Below are 16,857 nucleotides of genomic sequence, written 5' to 3'. Positions count from 1 at the left end.
CCCGAAACCAAACGAGCACCTTCAACGATACACCTTCCGAGAACGTAAACAAAAGTCCGACGAGTCTATACAAGACTATGTACTAGCTCTACGAACAATAGCGCAGAAATGCCAGTTCGTAGTGACGGAAATTAACACGCAAGTAAAGGACCAACTTATTTCGGGTGTTCAAAAGAAGCGAGTGAGATATGAATTATTAAAGGAGTCGTCTTTCACGCTAGAAGATCTCATCAAATTAGCAAAAACAGTTGAGTCAGCTGATGAAAAATCCGGGGGTTTTCAAACAACATCAGCGTCAAAAGAAGTATCAACCGCGCAGGAGAAAGCAGACATGCATATCGTGAAATACACGCAAAATCGAGGCGCGGGGCGAGGATACGCAGGCGCACCGCAAAGACGCGGAGCACCATCCGAAGGGCAATGGAATTAGCGGGGAAGCAACAACAAATCATCGAGACCACCGGAAACAAATTCAGGAACGGCTTGTCACTGTTGCGTCGGGAAAAATCACATGAAATCCGAGTGTTACTTACGGAGTAAATATTGTAGCGAATGCGGCACACAAGGTCATATTTATAAAATGTGTAACAAAAAGAGATTAAAACAGCATTCTTGGCGCGCTCAAAATTACGTAGACAGAGAAATAGCTGAGGGAGAAAACAAAAATGAAGTATTTGATAACGACTGTTTTGAAAGCGATTTTTTTCCAGTACGAGCCATAAATACTTCCGAAGTTGTTACCGGTGAGTCAGTAAACAGAAAAGTATTAGAGGTTATGGTGGAGCCTCAGTTTTAAACTATTACAATAAACAATTCACCTCTGAAAATGGAAATAGATTCGGGCGCCAGACCGGCAGTAATCTCTAAGCAGTGTTATGAAAATTTTTTCTCACACGCACCGTTGATAACTTCTAAAGTAACACTGCGAACGTACAACAAGCTTCTTATACCATCTTTAGGATATTTAAAGGTAACAGCAGAGAGAAACGGTATTAAGAATAATTTAATATCACACGTAGTAAAAGAGGGAGGTCCACCCCTTCTAGGTCGCAACTGATTGCAGGCCTTTGGGTTGTGGCCAATTCGTTTCCAAAACAATATGCACGCGGTCGTTACTAGCAAGCTAGATAGCTCGAAGCAAACTGTAAAGGTAAAAAACACCGTAGAAACGGAAAAATTGAAACGCGAATTCCCTAAGATTTTTGAAGCCGGCATAGGCACGTTTACAAAAGGAGAATTAATATTAACACTCAAAGAAGAAGCTCGTCTCAAATTCCTGCAACCCAGAAAAATACCATGGGCGTTACGCGAGAAGGTCGCGCGTAAATTGTCAAGATTAGAAGCTTTGAAAATAATTTTTCCAGTAGAATACAGTGACTGGGGCTCACCGGTGGTGCCTGTGCTGAAGAGCGACGGCTCGGTTCGACTCTGTGGTGACTTCAAGGTCACTCTAAATAAATATTTAGAAATTGATCATTATCGTTTACCGAAAGTTGAAGAAGTTTTGGAAACTCTAAGAAGGGGTGAATTATTCACAAAGCTCGATCCATCAGAAGCTTACCAACAGTTGCCGTTAGCAAAAGATTCAAAAAAACTTGTGGTAATAAGTACGCACCTCGGATTGTTCCAGTACAATAGATACCCTATGGGGTATCAACCGGCCCAGGATCATTTCAGAGGATAATGGCAACATTATTATTAGGTTTTCATTAATGACATTTTGATAGCGTCTGTTGATTTGGAGACTCATTTACTGAGATTGAAAGAAGTAATGAAACGTTTAAGTGAAGCTGGATTGCGTTTAAAATTTGAAAAATGGACTTTCTTACAACCGGAAGTGGGTTATCTCGAGGTCAAAATAAATCGCGAAGGAATATGAGCGCTGCAGGACAAAGTATTGAGTGTAAAAAATGCACCAGCTCCCAAAGACGTTTCAGAGTTACGTAATTTTTTGGCATCTATAAATTATTATAGCCGATTCATAGAAAACATGGCCCAAAAATTGCGACCATTGTACGCAAGTTTAGAAAAAGGGAAATTCGAGTGGACGGATGAATGCACCAAAGTTTTTGAAGCAATAAAAAAAGAATTGTCACCAGAAAAAGTTCTAGTTCATTTTGACCCGGAGAAAACAATAGTACTCACATGTGATGCTTCGCCCTATGGCATTAGCGCGGTACTCGCGCATCGGGATCAGGATGACGCAGATCGCCCAGTTTGTTTTGCAAGCCGTTCTCTTAACGCCACAGAAAGAAATTACTCACAAATAGACAAAGAAGGCCTGGCCATTATCTTCGGAGTTCGTAAATTCTATGAGTATTTATACAGAAGTGAATTCATCTTGCAAACAGACTCGGCGGCTCTGATACGAATTTTCAGTCATACAAAATCTATACCTGAAATAGCAGCAGCACGCTTACAGCGATGGGCAATTTTTTTAGCCCCTTTTCGTTACACAGTTAAGCACATTCGAGGGACGTCGAACTATGCGGACTGGCTAAGTCGTTTACCTTTGTCAGATACGGATGATCACGCGAAAAAATTCCCGGTGTTACAAGATATAGCATACGCATATCTGAACGAAATGAAAAACTTTGATTTTACTTCTCTAAATTGGAAAGACGTCCAACAAGCAACGCGAGAAGATCGAATTTTATGTAAAGTCATGAGGCATTGCATGGATGGATGGTCAGAGAAAGAAAATGATGATACTGATCTAGAAATTTTTTGGAACAGGCGAGATGTCCTAACAATCGAAAATAACTGTCTCTAATGGGGCCATTACGTGATTATCCCAGAAAAACTGCAGCCATTAGTATTAAGAGAACTACATCACAGTCACTTTGGCAGTACACGTATGAAAGCTTTGGCACGTTCGTTTGTGTGGTGGTCAGGGATAGATAAGGAAATTGACGAGATAACGACTGAATGTAGACCATATTTGGAAACCCACCAAAAATCACACTGACCCCATGGGCGTGCCCAACGATTCCTTGGCATCGGATACACGCCGATCTTCTAAGGCCATTACTTGGTCGAATGGTTCTAGTGCAGCTGTCATACAGTTTTTTTGTGCAGTTTACATACATTTATTAGTTAGAATAGATATTTGGAATGTTACTCTCCAATGTACAGTGGATAATTATTCTCAATATTGTGATATCCATTGAGCTCATCTTCTTAACTGTTGAATTCTATGTTCTTGGTGTTTAAATAAATAATTGTTTTCTTCTGAGGATGGCCCCTACTCGGGTCAAAACGTTTACATAACACACTTCCTAACTGCTCACCAATATTTACCACTTCATCATCAACGAGGTCAAGAAGTTTAATTCTTCAATCTCTTGATCCATTGATTGCAATACCGAAGTCGTCTTGGGAGGCAGAAACACCAGGTTTACGCTTTTTAGGTCAGCAATATTGGGATGTGCAGGACAGTTGTCAACTAAGAGCATCCAGGTCTTACGATTGCTCTTATAATCCTCTGGCAAGTGCCGTTCATTTTTAAAACATCTGGGATATTGAGATTTCCCGATTGCGAGAGGTTTTGTTTTAACTGAGCCACTCACGTTGGCTGCCACCATCACACATATTCTTTTTTTTTGATAACTAGGGGCTTCGCCCCTGCGCGCTTCGCGCGCCAACCCCATCTCGGCGCTACGCGCCTCGTTGTTCGGCGCTTCGCGCCTCACTATTTCCTTACGCATTGTCTAGTAGACAGGCGAATTTCTTCATGTTGATTTAATGACAGGTCCTGCACTTGCTGTCCACTTCAATTCCTTCTGTGCTTACTTTTCTTTTTTTCATCAATCTAAGCTTCCATTCGTTGGTTGAAAATTGGTGTTCCTTCTCTATTGATATCTGTCTATCTCCTTGACTTTCTGAATCATTTTTGCTACCGCTCTGCCCGTTATTCTCCAAAATCACCTTCTTTATATTTTTTTTTCTCTATATTTATGTTGCTGTTCACTCCGTAAAACACCTCTTTTTCTTGTGGCCAACATCGATCATGGTCGTCCTCTTGCCTGGATATAGGAATATTTGTTTATTATTATTCTCTGGCTTATTTGGTTCTTAGCAATTAAAATTTTATTTTCCTTTTTCCTTTGTGATACTTTCGACCATCCACCATCTTCATCGCCTTGTCTGCTGGTTGAAACTCCTCCTTTCTGTTCGTTGGTTGAAAAGCCAGTATGATATTTTTTGTTCGCTTCCCTATATTTTCGCTGCTGTTCTCGCCGTCTAATTTTTCGCTCTTCTATGTCCATCACATTGGTTGGTCGTCCTCTCGATTTATTTTCCGAATCAATCATCGCAATCGATTCTTCCAATTCTTCGACACCCTTCGTTGAATTATTTTTACTGCCGCTCTGCCGGTTATTCTCCAAAATCACCTTCTTTAAATTATTTTTTTCTCTATATTTGCGTTGATGTTCATTCCGCAAAACACCTCTTTCTCTTGTAGTCAACATCGATCCTGGTCGTCCTTTTTCCTGGTTATACGAATATTTGGTGTATATTATTCTATGGCTTATTCGGTTCTTCGCACTTACAATTTTATTTTCCTCTTTCTTTTGTGATACTTCCGACCATCCACCATCTTCATCGCCTTGTCTGCTGGTTGAAACTCCTCCTTTCTCCATTGTCATCGTAAATCCTGGCTGTCCTTTTGACTGTTTGGTGATATATTTAGATTTACTATTATTTGATTGTTACTTTTCATATTTATTACTCACTATCTGAATTTTATTTTGGTTCTGCAAGACATCAAAGTGTCCACTGTCTCCGTCGCCGGTGAAAAGTAGCGAGAATTGTGTTCCATTTTGTGATCCGATCCGGTGTGGATGAATTTGTTCTTCGCGATACACGATTAAACATATCTTGAAAATATCCGCAGCTGCATATATTGCATTTTTATTCACATGTGATTTGTAATCACCAGGTCACCTAATCACAGCACCGTTTGACTCATTACCTGTAATAAAACCCGCAAATGTAGACCAATTATCCACTATATTTGAAACGATACTCAGTCTCACCTCTGCGTGTCGATCTTGAGTGCCGTATACACAATACGCCAACGCGCGAAAAAGACAATTTCTGTCGGGAATCATCGTGATAATTTTCGTTTGCATGTTTATTTTTTGCGCGTCAGAAACAGATACCTATAAAGATATTTGTCAAAGACTGTCATAAACAGCCGATGACAGCTGTCAAAGGGTTTGCTAGATGCTTTTTGTTTTGTTTTCGGGATCTCACCCCACCGCCAACTTCATGCGTATACTATTGTTATTATAATCTTTTTTTACTATTGTTATTATAATCTTTTTTTACTATTGTTATTATAATCTTCTTCTACGTTCATTTGTTTGAAACTTTCTTATTAGATAGAGAGATTTTCCTCCCGTGCATTTTTCGCCTTCGAATTTCAATGTCTTGTCCGGGATTAATCTATAAAATAACCAAGTCTCATTTGCATTAAAAATTTCTTCATCTCTGAATTTCGCGTGCAAATTAGACCAAACTCTTTCCAACCAATCGCTCACATCACACTGTTCAACTGACAAAGACTCACCAGCAAACTAACCAGCGACGATCTTGTGTATCGCTTTAAAACGGTTGATCCAATTCATTGAGCAACTGAAGTTAGGAATCTTCAACTCTCGAGCAAAAAAGTTAGCTTTTTCTTGAAGCAGAAAGCGTCTTTATAGGTATTTGTGGGTATTCTCTCATTATGCTGAAGCTTAAACCACTGTAATAGTGCTTGATCTACCTGTTCTTGAGTGGATACCCCCACACGTTTAGATTTCAAAACGTTGACATTAAATAGAGGTTCTATCTCATGTTTATTCTTCTTTATTGTGGATATTGTAGAATGAGACAGGACGAATTCCTTTGCAAGGGTTACATTTGATTCACCAGCTTCTCAACGGTGCACTTTTTTCTCCAATTGAGAAACACTTTCGCTTCACGGAACTCATTTTCGCTTGCGTTACGAGTCTTAACTTATTTATTTATTTTTTTTTATTGTCAAAATATGTCGCTATAAGTAGATGGTTGCTCAAACCGGATTCGTACTATACAGATATGTTTTCATACCATGTCTATATGAAACCTAATTTGAGTTTGCATTTTCGTCGCTAAAAACAGTTAGTCGTTATAAACGAAGTCGTTATATTCGGATTCTACTGTATGTACTGTGACGCTGGTTTTGACTGCACCTCGGCCACATTGGCGTAACTACGGGGGGGGGGGGGGGGCTTGCCACCCAGCCCCCCCCCCCCCCCCCCCCCCCGCCCGGATACTGAATGCCCACCCCAGAAATACCAATAATTAGAGATTGAAAAATTCGCTTACACAGTGATTATAAAACATCCCCCCCAAATACCTCTAAAAAGTATAAAAACAACGCCAAGTAATTTGAACAGTGTTTTTCTGAAGAGAAAACTTTTTAATGTATCATGAGAAGATATATTTGAAAAAAATGAAATAGTTTTAGATATTTTATTTTTGAAATTGCAAAGAACGTGGAGTATCGAAATTAGTAATTTATAAAAGTGTAACGTTCGGATTGTTCGATCTATGACAAGACAGTGGACGAACGAAGACTTGGCTGACGTGACAACGATCGACAAATTTATTGAACACTTGAGTTTGGGAGATGAAAGAGGCGTGACGTTTAAATCTAGAATCGGACTTTTAAATAAATATTCTACCGCCCACTTTTCTGAGTCTCTTTTCTTTAAAACGTTACAATAGGAAGTGAAAGACAGAATGAAACAGCCCTTCGTTAGAAACGTATTTGGGTCATAGATATAAACCAAAAAACGTTAAAATTGTTGTATGGATATATAGACCCACGAGAGCCTATAGATTGTAACGTAGCATTTTTGATGCGCGTTCCAAACGGCTCCCCGATCCCTAGATGAAACTTGAAATTAGGCATCCCTCGATCAGACCGCTAATTATTTCGTAAAAGAGCGCCAGGGCAAAGGTGACGCATCCGATACTCTAAGAGGGGACATTTTTCGGTCTGGCGAATACGACTTTTCAGGATTTTTTTTTTTTTTTTTGTTTCGAGTGAATGCGACATCATACACGGGATCGGCGGCAAATTCGACGGCGTTATAGGATCACAGTCGCGACGGAGCGTGACGAGAGGAGGGCCTCACACGAGGCTACGGAGAGAGTGCCAACGTAGAGATCTGCCGCGAGGGAAACCAAGGCGGACGAGATTCGCGTTGATGGCCGGCGAGCCGCAGCCTCCACTCACCACACTGACGTCAGGCAACCTCACGAAGTCGTCACCACGCCACTGTCGAACTACGGGATACCGGAGACTTGGACAGCCAATCAGCGCCCAGCAACAGCGGGAGTCAACGATAGCGATAAATTAGGCTATAAGAATTTCGTAAAGAGAACACCAATTGGAGCGGAAGAGTTTTTCACGACTGATAGTATTTATATTCGAGGCATGTTCGAATTGCGGCTCTGATTAGCGGAACTCGACACTCGAGTCCTGGCGACGGTTCGCTAACGTTGTTGTTGAGAAAAGAGAAAATGAAATAAAATACAGAGAGTAGTAATTTGTGTGCGTCATGGCCGAGGATGGTGTTGGCGCATTTTTGGTGTGGCTGCGAAGCGCTAAGCGCTGTTAATTCTTTGCGAACGTATTTCGAGTGCAATTTAGATCGGCGCACCGATCAACAGTTGGCCAGTTACTCGTTGAGTTAGAGAAGCACTCGAAATTTGTTTGCCGATTTCCTTGTTTGATGGCCCTAGTCTGAGTTCTCGCGAGAACACGGAGAGTAACATTTGGTTTGTGTACGGTATAAAGTCGAGTCACGGTTTTGAGTCGAGTCACTCTTGTTTCAAATTGAGTGCGGCCAAATTCCGCTGCACGGGGTCCAGTCGAGTCAGCTTGAGTGAAGGTATCACCTCTAGTGTAGGACGCATATCGTCGTGCGTGAACGCTCGGGTAAGCGGGGCGATTTGTGAAATTTGAGGGAATTGCGAATACGGATTGAGTTCGGACGCGTTGTGATAAAAGTAATACGATTACCGTGGAGACAGACGTAATTACGAATAAAAACTAAAGGTGCGATTAGCGCGTCGAAAAAGTTTTGGTTCTAGTTATTGCCCTTGCGAGTTAGCATTGTGGTTTGGCGATGAGCGCTGTATTTCGTAGAGGACGATCGCGGATAGCGCGTCGAGTACGATTTTGGTTTTGGTTTTTGAGTTATTGTTTATTATTAAGGCAGCGACTAGCGCACGTAGGCTTAGAGGTCTTCTAGATTTGTTTCTGATTTTTTTTGTTAGATCTAAGTATTTGATTTTTGAATCGCGAAGAGCGAATTTTGAATTACTCTTTCTTTTGTCGATATTATCGCTGTCGTGAAATATATTATTTTATTTTATTTTAATTTGGTTAAATAACGTGTTGGTGTCGAAGGTCTCGCTCTCTCTCCCCAAAAATTACCCCTTCGCTCTCCACGCTACTGAGCTACCGAGTTAATTGCCGAGATATAGCGAATTAACGATTTCGAGGCGTGTTGATCACGCCAGGCGGCCAACAGAAATTCGCGATATTCTTTTAGATCCAGGTTACATCGCGGGACGCCGAATTATTGTGCACGCGGTAAGTTCTCGGTCATTTCCTCCGAGTAATCAAGGTACGGGAAAAATCCACGTCACAAGATATATATGTGCTGGCTACAATATGTATAATACAATATGTATACGCGATATATAGGTATGCGTTATTCCCAGGTTCGCTGCGAATAAGGATTTGAGTGATGGAACAAGAGGACCTCCTATTGAGTGGCGCAACGAGAGCCTATGTCAGACTCCGATAACCGTGGTGGGGAGGTTTCAAGCGCAGCGGTAAGCGGCAATCCAGTTTTAACTTGAAACGATTCGTTTGTTTACACATTTTTGGCTACTTGATTAGTCCCGTATTGTGTATTGTGATATAACAATGTAATCCTATTGAGCCCCGGAGTATTTACTGCAGGTGCGTTGATAAAATTGATTTTTATTTTACGATAAGTCGATATATCGTATAGGTATAACATATACCTGTCACCTAACCCATTTTGAATTATATGCAATACTACGTGTTTTTTAAACTTTAATAAGCTTATTCACGAATGTTAGGATTAAAATATTGTACAAATTATTTTTTATTCAAAGTACTTATTAGAATATGAATGAGCTACGAGTTTGGGAAAGAAAATTTCGACATGTATTTGCACATAATCAAAAGTGGAATATAATGTAATATTTATAACATAGTAGACTATTTTTGTGATGCATTTTTTATTTTTTCGATGGAATTCTTGGAATTCGAAAGATGGCAATGAACGTATCTTACCTATCAATTTCACAATTTTTTTAAATTGACATTGGTGTCTCTAACTTTAAGGCAAAACATGAAGAAGGTCGAGGACATCAGGACGTTTTTTAAAACTTCTAAAGACACAAATAAAGACAATAAGATAAGCAGTGGGAGAAAACTTAATGCCAAACTCAAAGCAATTTCGAGCACTGTGTCTTGCTCAAATGAAATTATCGAAGCAAAGGCTACTAAAGAACAACATGATTCACCAATAAAATTTTCCTTGCCAACAACACCGTCGACCGTATATAACGTTATCTCGGTTGCAAAAATTGGTAGTGATCCTATAGACTAAAAAATCGGAAAGATCTTGACACACTTTCGACAGGACCATCTCAACCTCGCTTAAATTTTTCGCCAGCAAAATTTCGTGACAAGTTTTGCTCATTTTCTGTCAAAAATTACGGAGATTATAACTGGATCGAGTATAGCATAAAATGTGATCTAGATTCGCGGCCGCGAATCGCCGCCAAGTTACGAAGGCGAAAGCTAGCGGAGAATGTATTTATCCGGCCTAACTACTTCCCCATCTTCCCGTGTATAAGCATTTCGTTATATCTCACGAACGCGTGAATATTTTTAAATGTGACTTACATAGCTGATAGTTCTGGCCGATATAACCTGAGTGAGAAAGTTTGATCGAAATCTGTCAAGTGGTTTCCGCAGTATTAGCTCTCAAAGATGATGAAAATAAAAATTATTTTTCTTCTCCTTCTCCAAGCCAGAGCACCTTGTGGACACGATTCCGCTCGAACGCGTGTATGAATCGACTTTAAGTTTTAAGCACAGATTCTTCGCATCGAAATCTCGCTCCCTATTGATTTTGGTATAAATCTCAATCTGTATTCGGCCAGTATAACAGTATAAAGTGGCGAAGTGTGTTGATAAATCAAAATGGCTGCTGGATAAAGCAGTTATTAATTAATAATGCAACAGCCCGATGGCGCTGCCCGCGCTGCAAACCGTTTGAACAAAATGGCCGCGTCATGACGCTGTTACGTTGTCGATAGTAAAATATTCATGATAAATTATTATTATTTAGTTATTCACATGTTATCCAATCTTGAAATTAATTTGCAAATTTCGAGAAAATCGGTCATGCCGATGGTCTTATAAAATAAGTGAGTGAGTGAAGCAGTGATCGAGTGTCATAAAAGTGAAATAGAATGACCACTGTGGTTTCAAGCAGATTGTTATTATTATTAACTTTTACGAGGGGAAGCCGTAACATGTTAATAATGGATTTTGATGGGTCTCAGGTATATTGAAGTACCTACCCGAGTACCAGGCTATCGGCATTTTGCCAGACGAGGCTTAAAATTGGAGGGCCAGAATTTTTCCCTTGAAATTCGATATTTTTAGAGGCATGATTTGTGTGTATAAAAAGTCAACACGTCCAGTAGAGATTCTGATTTATCCACTGACTCGTAAGAGAGCTAGTCCAACCCTCTGTTACGCCCCGACGTACTGCCTTGGCGTACCTTTTTAAAATTCTATTTCATTTCATTTCTTTGATTACTTCAATGCACGTATATCATTTCATTCAAATCTCATATTCTAATAACAGCGAGTTCCACCCCTCCTGGCAAAAGTCACGTAGAGACCAACAACGATCCCTAGCATAAGGTTCCACTTTCGTTTATTTAGCTGGTACCAAGAACTGAGATGAGAGACTGCTGAGTTAGTATCAGTAGTGCTCAGCCTGAAAATATCCCTCTTTTTAAATTAAAATTAAAATCAATAACTAGGATAAAACACTACCTTCAGAACTATCAAATTAAAATAGATTACTCATTGGAATGTATGAATGAATGTGTAAACATTGCATGCAAATATCTTTTGTCCATATTTTCAATATGTTACCGACGAGATTGAGAATCGTCGGAACACCGTTGGAGAGCGTGAAGTGACGCTGACCATGTGGATTTGGGCGCCAGGAGGTCGCCTCGCTCCCCATTGGCTAATTACCGTTGTAACTTATTACAACTGCAGCTCCTTGGACCCTCGGGCCCAAGAAGCCGCGTCTTTCGTCTGTCAAGTCGCGAAGTGCGTGGACGTAAACCCGGATTAGCCCTCTCGAGCAAGAGTAGCGTTTGGAAAATCTTAATTGTGACCGGCCTAAAGTCTCGCGCTAATTCGTTAAATTCGAGCATTCAGTTATTCTGTTAGCTGCAAAAGACTCACTATCTTCTACATTTCCATCTTTTCTGTTCTTTACTAAATCTCGTCATTTCGTGAATAGACATTTTTATGATATTCCATTTTCCTTAGTTAAAATTGAGTTCGGCCCTGATTCAAGCGAATCAGGTAATCTTAAGTAAAAATAATAATAATTGCACTATCATTTTTAATAAATAATCGTTCCAATCAATTTTAACTTATCATCAAAATCACAAACAGACACTTTCAAACTTTCGATAACAAGATATCATTCTAAATTCACAAAGACTAAGTGACCAACGTTCAACATCATTCGATTCATCAACTCTTCCAAATTTGAGGTGAGGCCCCTGGTCCAGCATTCTACCGGCGCAGACCGACACGATCCGACGGCTCTCAATCTCGTCGACCGATTCACCCAAAAGCTAAGTCAATCCGAGTGTTAACCCTCAAAAAATTAGACGAATTCTTGTTCACCTTGATAATCAAAACTACTTCAGTAAATTCACAAAAACCAAGCATAGAATTGGTGGCTAGCTTCACTACCCCCAATTAAATTCCACTTATTGTTTCCAAGAATTAACAAATAAGACTAAACGATTAAATATATATATTAAATATATATATATATATTATATTAAACGATTTAAGATAATCTAAAAAGAGAGATACCATACAATAATCACGACCAGCTAGTTATAACCATCGTTCAGAGTAGATGTTCCTGGTACCAAATAATATTATCTTCTAGAATAGTATAACACGCGATTTTTAATTCAATTTGAAACCTTTATAAATTGTTATTTTTGGCTCAAATATATAATTATCACCATCGATTGTTACCAGATATTTCAATAACTAAATTGAACCAGAATATACTTCATCTTTTACCAGTTAAATCTTTTTAAACATTTATTTTGAGCGACCTTCTTCCCATTTTCTTTATTATAAAATAGCCTCAACTATTTAAACAAACCTCACAGACCTGTACAGGTCTATAGCGACACGATCCTACAAATTACCGGCTTACCGAAAGGTAAGTCTTTTCTTAGTTTTAATTATTATTCATTGTCGTTACGTGGGAGCTAGATTATTCAATTAATCATTAACTACCACCGCTCAGTACACCCTCACCCCCACGTAACACCTCTAAAGCTCAATTATTAGTAGCATCTGCATTACGGGCTCTTGTGATTTTACAAAATGGATCATCCGAAGTAGGTGTAAACACAGAATCGAACCAAAGAAAAGCTGAGATATTCTGCAATCGGATACAAATTCGACACACAGTCTGAATAACAAACACAATATGATCAGCAACATTTGTGACAAGCATACATGGTTATTAAGCAAATGCCAAGAAGAAGGTTGTTCGCTCGTCATGAATCATCAGATAGAACAATGCTAACCAAAGTATTGGAAAAATACTCACGATGCTTCATTCAAATCAAACGGTATGATACTTCGTTAATTCTCATTAGATTATATTTATACACATAACATTTAATATATGAATAGCTTAGCCTCAACATCTTCATCTTCACCAAATGTATGACTTATTTGTTTATTAATTTATATGTTTAGTATGTATTTGTTCAATATATTACTTTGATTCAGTGTCGCACAGTGTAATACTTATCATTGATAAAATGGAACCTTTTCCTTGCTTGTTTGTTGTTTCGTTTATTTCACAGTCATTTGGAACATTCCTATTCTGTTCGAAACCATTGGAACTTGTAAATGTTAAACTTCGGCAAGCCGATATTTCAAAGAGAAGATAACCGACAGCTGTGCAAAACTCAACATTCTACACGTCTTATTGGAACAAACCGATTGTCATGAGACTACTAAGCATTTACTTCATTTATCTGTTGTTCAGCACCACTAACTATTCACCAAGAAGATTACTATATATGTGTCAATACTTAAATCAGCGGTACGCTGTACATTTTCATATTGACGGAATCACCTAATCTCATATGATATGTACAAACACATTAATGAGATGAGGATGAAGTTAATAACGTTGCTGTAACGTTGCATGTTTGAGAAAAATCATCACTTCGCACCTTTGAGAATGCACAATATTTAGTAAACCATGATAAACAAAACATACTCCCACTTTGGAAAGCAGACTCCTTAAAAAGTCATTCTAAAATTGGGCAATGATCCTTTTTTTCCATCATGTTTCGTTATAATAACATCGCTAACTTCAGCCTCATGTAATGAACTAAAATCGTTTCCTTTGATTCAGCTACATACATAATAAATCCTGATTGTTTTTTGTTTTATGTTTCGCAGTCACCCAGCCCATTCTTATCCGACCATTGATCTGTTAAAATCACTAACATTACGCTGTGGCATAACTACGTCCTAACACAGAAGGACAGCTGCTTGGAAATTAGTACTCTATGTATCACTCACTGTCTCGAACAGTCTTTCATTGACTTTCCAATTATTAACTTCATCTACCTATCCATCAGCACCATTGGCTTTACAGCAACAAGCGGTATGCGCTGACCACAATACTATTACTAATAAACCACCTGTTACCGTATGATTGCTCTACTGAGGACTTGTAAATTTCTGTGCGGATTGTGCTGTCTTTCGTAATCGTATCTCTCAAGCATGTTTATCTGCTTTGACTGTTGCAGTACACAAAGTTGTAGCTGGCAGCATGAATTAGCATTTAAGATTCTAATTTTTATTCGAATAAGGTAGTGAAGTATGAAAATCAAAATGTGGTGAAATAACTAGAACTCTCAACTATTTTATAGCATCATGACGATAAAACTGAACTGCATTATTTTATTTCAAAAAAGTTTAAACACGTTTGAATGCTAACTTTAGCTGCTACTCTCAGCTTTATTTGAAGTAATAGAGTTGCATTACGAAGTACAATCAAGTGACTATATTGTTATTAATCTATGCTCTCATATTTTTTTAAACTCAATAATTGTTTCAGATATACTCGTATGCCGGTGTCAAATTGACTATATGAGCAGATCATCACGCTTTGCAAGCTTTTCTGGACCTCAATAGACATGTATCCAGTTGTATAAAATTTTCGATTCAATCATAACAGCACCTTAATGGATTTGAGTAACTCTGAGATTCAGAAGTGAATCCTAAAACAAGATACGATGCATAAAAGTCAGTATTTCGTGCAAACTATTGTTTGTCGAAATTAACGTACACCACTCATAAATTACAATTATTTAATGAAATAGAATATTATAAAATAGCGTATCTCAAATGTCCATCAAACAGGAATGTAATCTGCGGAGCCTGTTGGTGTAAGATTGGAGAAATAATTTGAAAGCAAAAGCGGGCGAATATTTCAATAGACTAACGGTAACATCAAGGTGTTGTATCAGGTGTATTATATTATACTAAAGGTTTAGCGTATCGACCTCAACACGTTGCTCGTTTTCAAGGAACTCAGCGCTACACGCTTCAATGTTCGGCGCTTCACGCAACACATTTCGACGACTAATATAACTTTAACAGCATGAATTTCATTTTCATTCGTGTAACGCTGATAATCAACAAAAATGGGCTCCACCTCCGACGCATTCCATCACCCACAATGTAAACTCTGTATTCTCACCAATTTCTTATCACTTTCAAAACATTACTTTTGCTCACCTGTACATGGTTCTATATGGTACTGAACAAGCAGTAAAATGCTGCCCTGGACAAATAACTACCATCTGGAACTTTTGAATCAATTTCAGTTTAAGACATAAATTTTTCTCCATCCTGTCGCATCCTCGCAATGTCTTTATTACTTGTTAGAAAATTGAGATAGATGTTTGTGGTTACGGAATATGTCGTTCCGGCGCTGGATCAGCGAATTGAGGCTTGGACTCAGTCCGGCTACATCTACGTAAGTGTGAATATAGAAAGTGTTTTTCCTCTTCGAGCACAACTTGTAAGAATGTCTGTAAGTGTGTTTACATTTTGGAATCTTACGCTTCTGATGCGAAGCTCGTAAGACAGTCAATGACCGTCTAATATTGAAATACGGATATGCATCATCAATATTAATATTAATCACGAGGCATTTTTCATTGTTGAAACGTATAATTTTTGAAAAACTGGTAAATTCGAAAAATTAACGACGGAGCCAGGAATCGAACCTGGTATCTAGCGATGCTTTACCGGAGCCTTACTCCACTAGACCACCTAGCCGCCCTAACTCTGATGTCGTTAATTCCTCTCATCACCAGTAAGTTCAAATTTGTTTTCTTGTGCTGTGATAGTATGTGTGAATATATAAAGTGTTCTTCCTCTTCGAGCACAACTTGTAAGAATGTCTGTAAGTGTGTTTACATTTTGGAATCTTACGCTTCTGATGCGAAGCTCGTAAGACAGTCTACGTAAGGTTGCTTGCAATTTTCCTTATCCCTCATGCGAATGCGGGTGTTTCTATTGAAGATCTTGACACGGCCTACAGACGCATAATATGATCGGGTGCACCACACAAGTCTTCGAAAGACTACTGCCATATTATTATTATTCATGTAACCGTGCGTAAATTGGATCAGCCGTAATACTATTTGCATTCTCATGATGGTCGCAAGTCAGAACGTTCTCAACTATGAATGCTACATATCTGAATATGTATAAGAGTGTAGTCCCTAACAATTACTTCATTGTTTACTACGGTACAGCAGTATCATTCCCGCATACATACAAAAAGTGATGAAATCTAGGCAAAAACATCTGAAACGTAAAAACATCCGCCAAGGTATCAAAACCAAATCACAATAAAAATTCAAGAACAACTTAGATATTGCCAGTCTCTGTCGTGAAATCAGGAAAGAACCCCAAGCCCTACGATCTCTCAGCAAGTAGGTATACGTTGTGAAGTCGGACCTCGCTGTTTCGTGTAGTGATATTCAAACATCATTCCAAGCGCTACGTACTTGGCCGGCAAATTTTTGTTGGTAATCAATTACCAATGATATCGTATCATTTTGCGGAATAATGACGTGAGAATATAAATTGTACATATTTTTATGGCGTGGGATAATATTTATTTAATCACGCGGAATAAAAACTCGATGCTGTATGAAAACAGTATACTTGATTGAATACGTAACATGACACAAGCAACCAAAGCTTTCATATGTCCAGTTTACCTGCCAATATCTTTTCCTTGCTAGCAAGCTGAAAAATATTTTAATTTTTACTAACCATGTTCGAAGATGCTCATAATAACGTAATAAAGGGCAATCTTAGAATTGCATGGAGAGGAATTAATGGGTTCCTCGTGCGTATTGAGCACACACCGT

The 16,857-nt window shown here is 38.8% G+C and overlaps 1 protein-coding gene across 1 annotated transcript; it reads left to right on the top strand.

Annotated features, from left to right (window-relative positions):
* The first annotated feature begins 1,099 nt into the window (after positions 1–1,099).
* Positions 1,100–1,684, top strand: LOC107218466 (uncharacterized protein K02A2.6-like). Its single transcript, XM_015656357.2, has one exon. It carries the CDS (start codon positions 1,100–1,102, stop codon positions 1,682–1,684), a length of 585 nt encoding a protein of 194 aa, XP_015511843.2.
* Positions 1,685–16,857: the final 15,173 nt, after the last annotated feature.

The sequence above is a fragment of the Neodiprion lecontei genome, chromosome 7 (genome assembly GCF_021901455.1).
Source record: "Neodiprion lecontei isolate iyNeoLeco1 chromosome 7, iyNeoLeco1.1, whole genome shotgun sequence".
NCBI classification, from domain to species: Eukaryota; Metazoa; Arthropoda; class Insecta; order Hymenoptera; family Diprionidae; genus Neodiprion; species Neodiprion lecontei.
The sequence above is the reverse complement of the archived record's forward strand: the minus strand, read 5'-3'. Positions and strand labels throughout refer to the sequence as shown.

Excerpts from the sequence above, each read along its gene's own strand:
- LOC107218466 (XM_015656357.2), top strand. The coding sequence starts at position 1,100 with ATGCACGCGGTCGTTACTAGCAAGCTAGATAGCTCGAAGCAAACTGTA.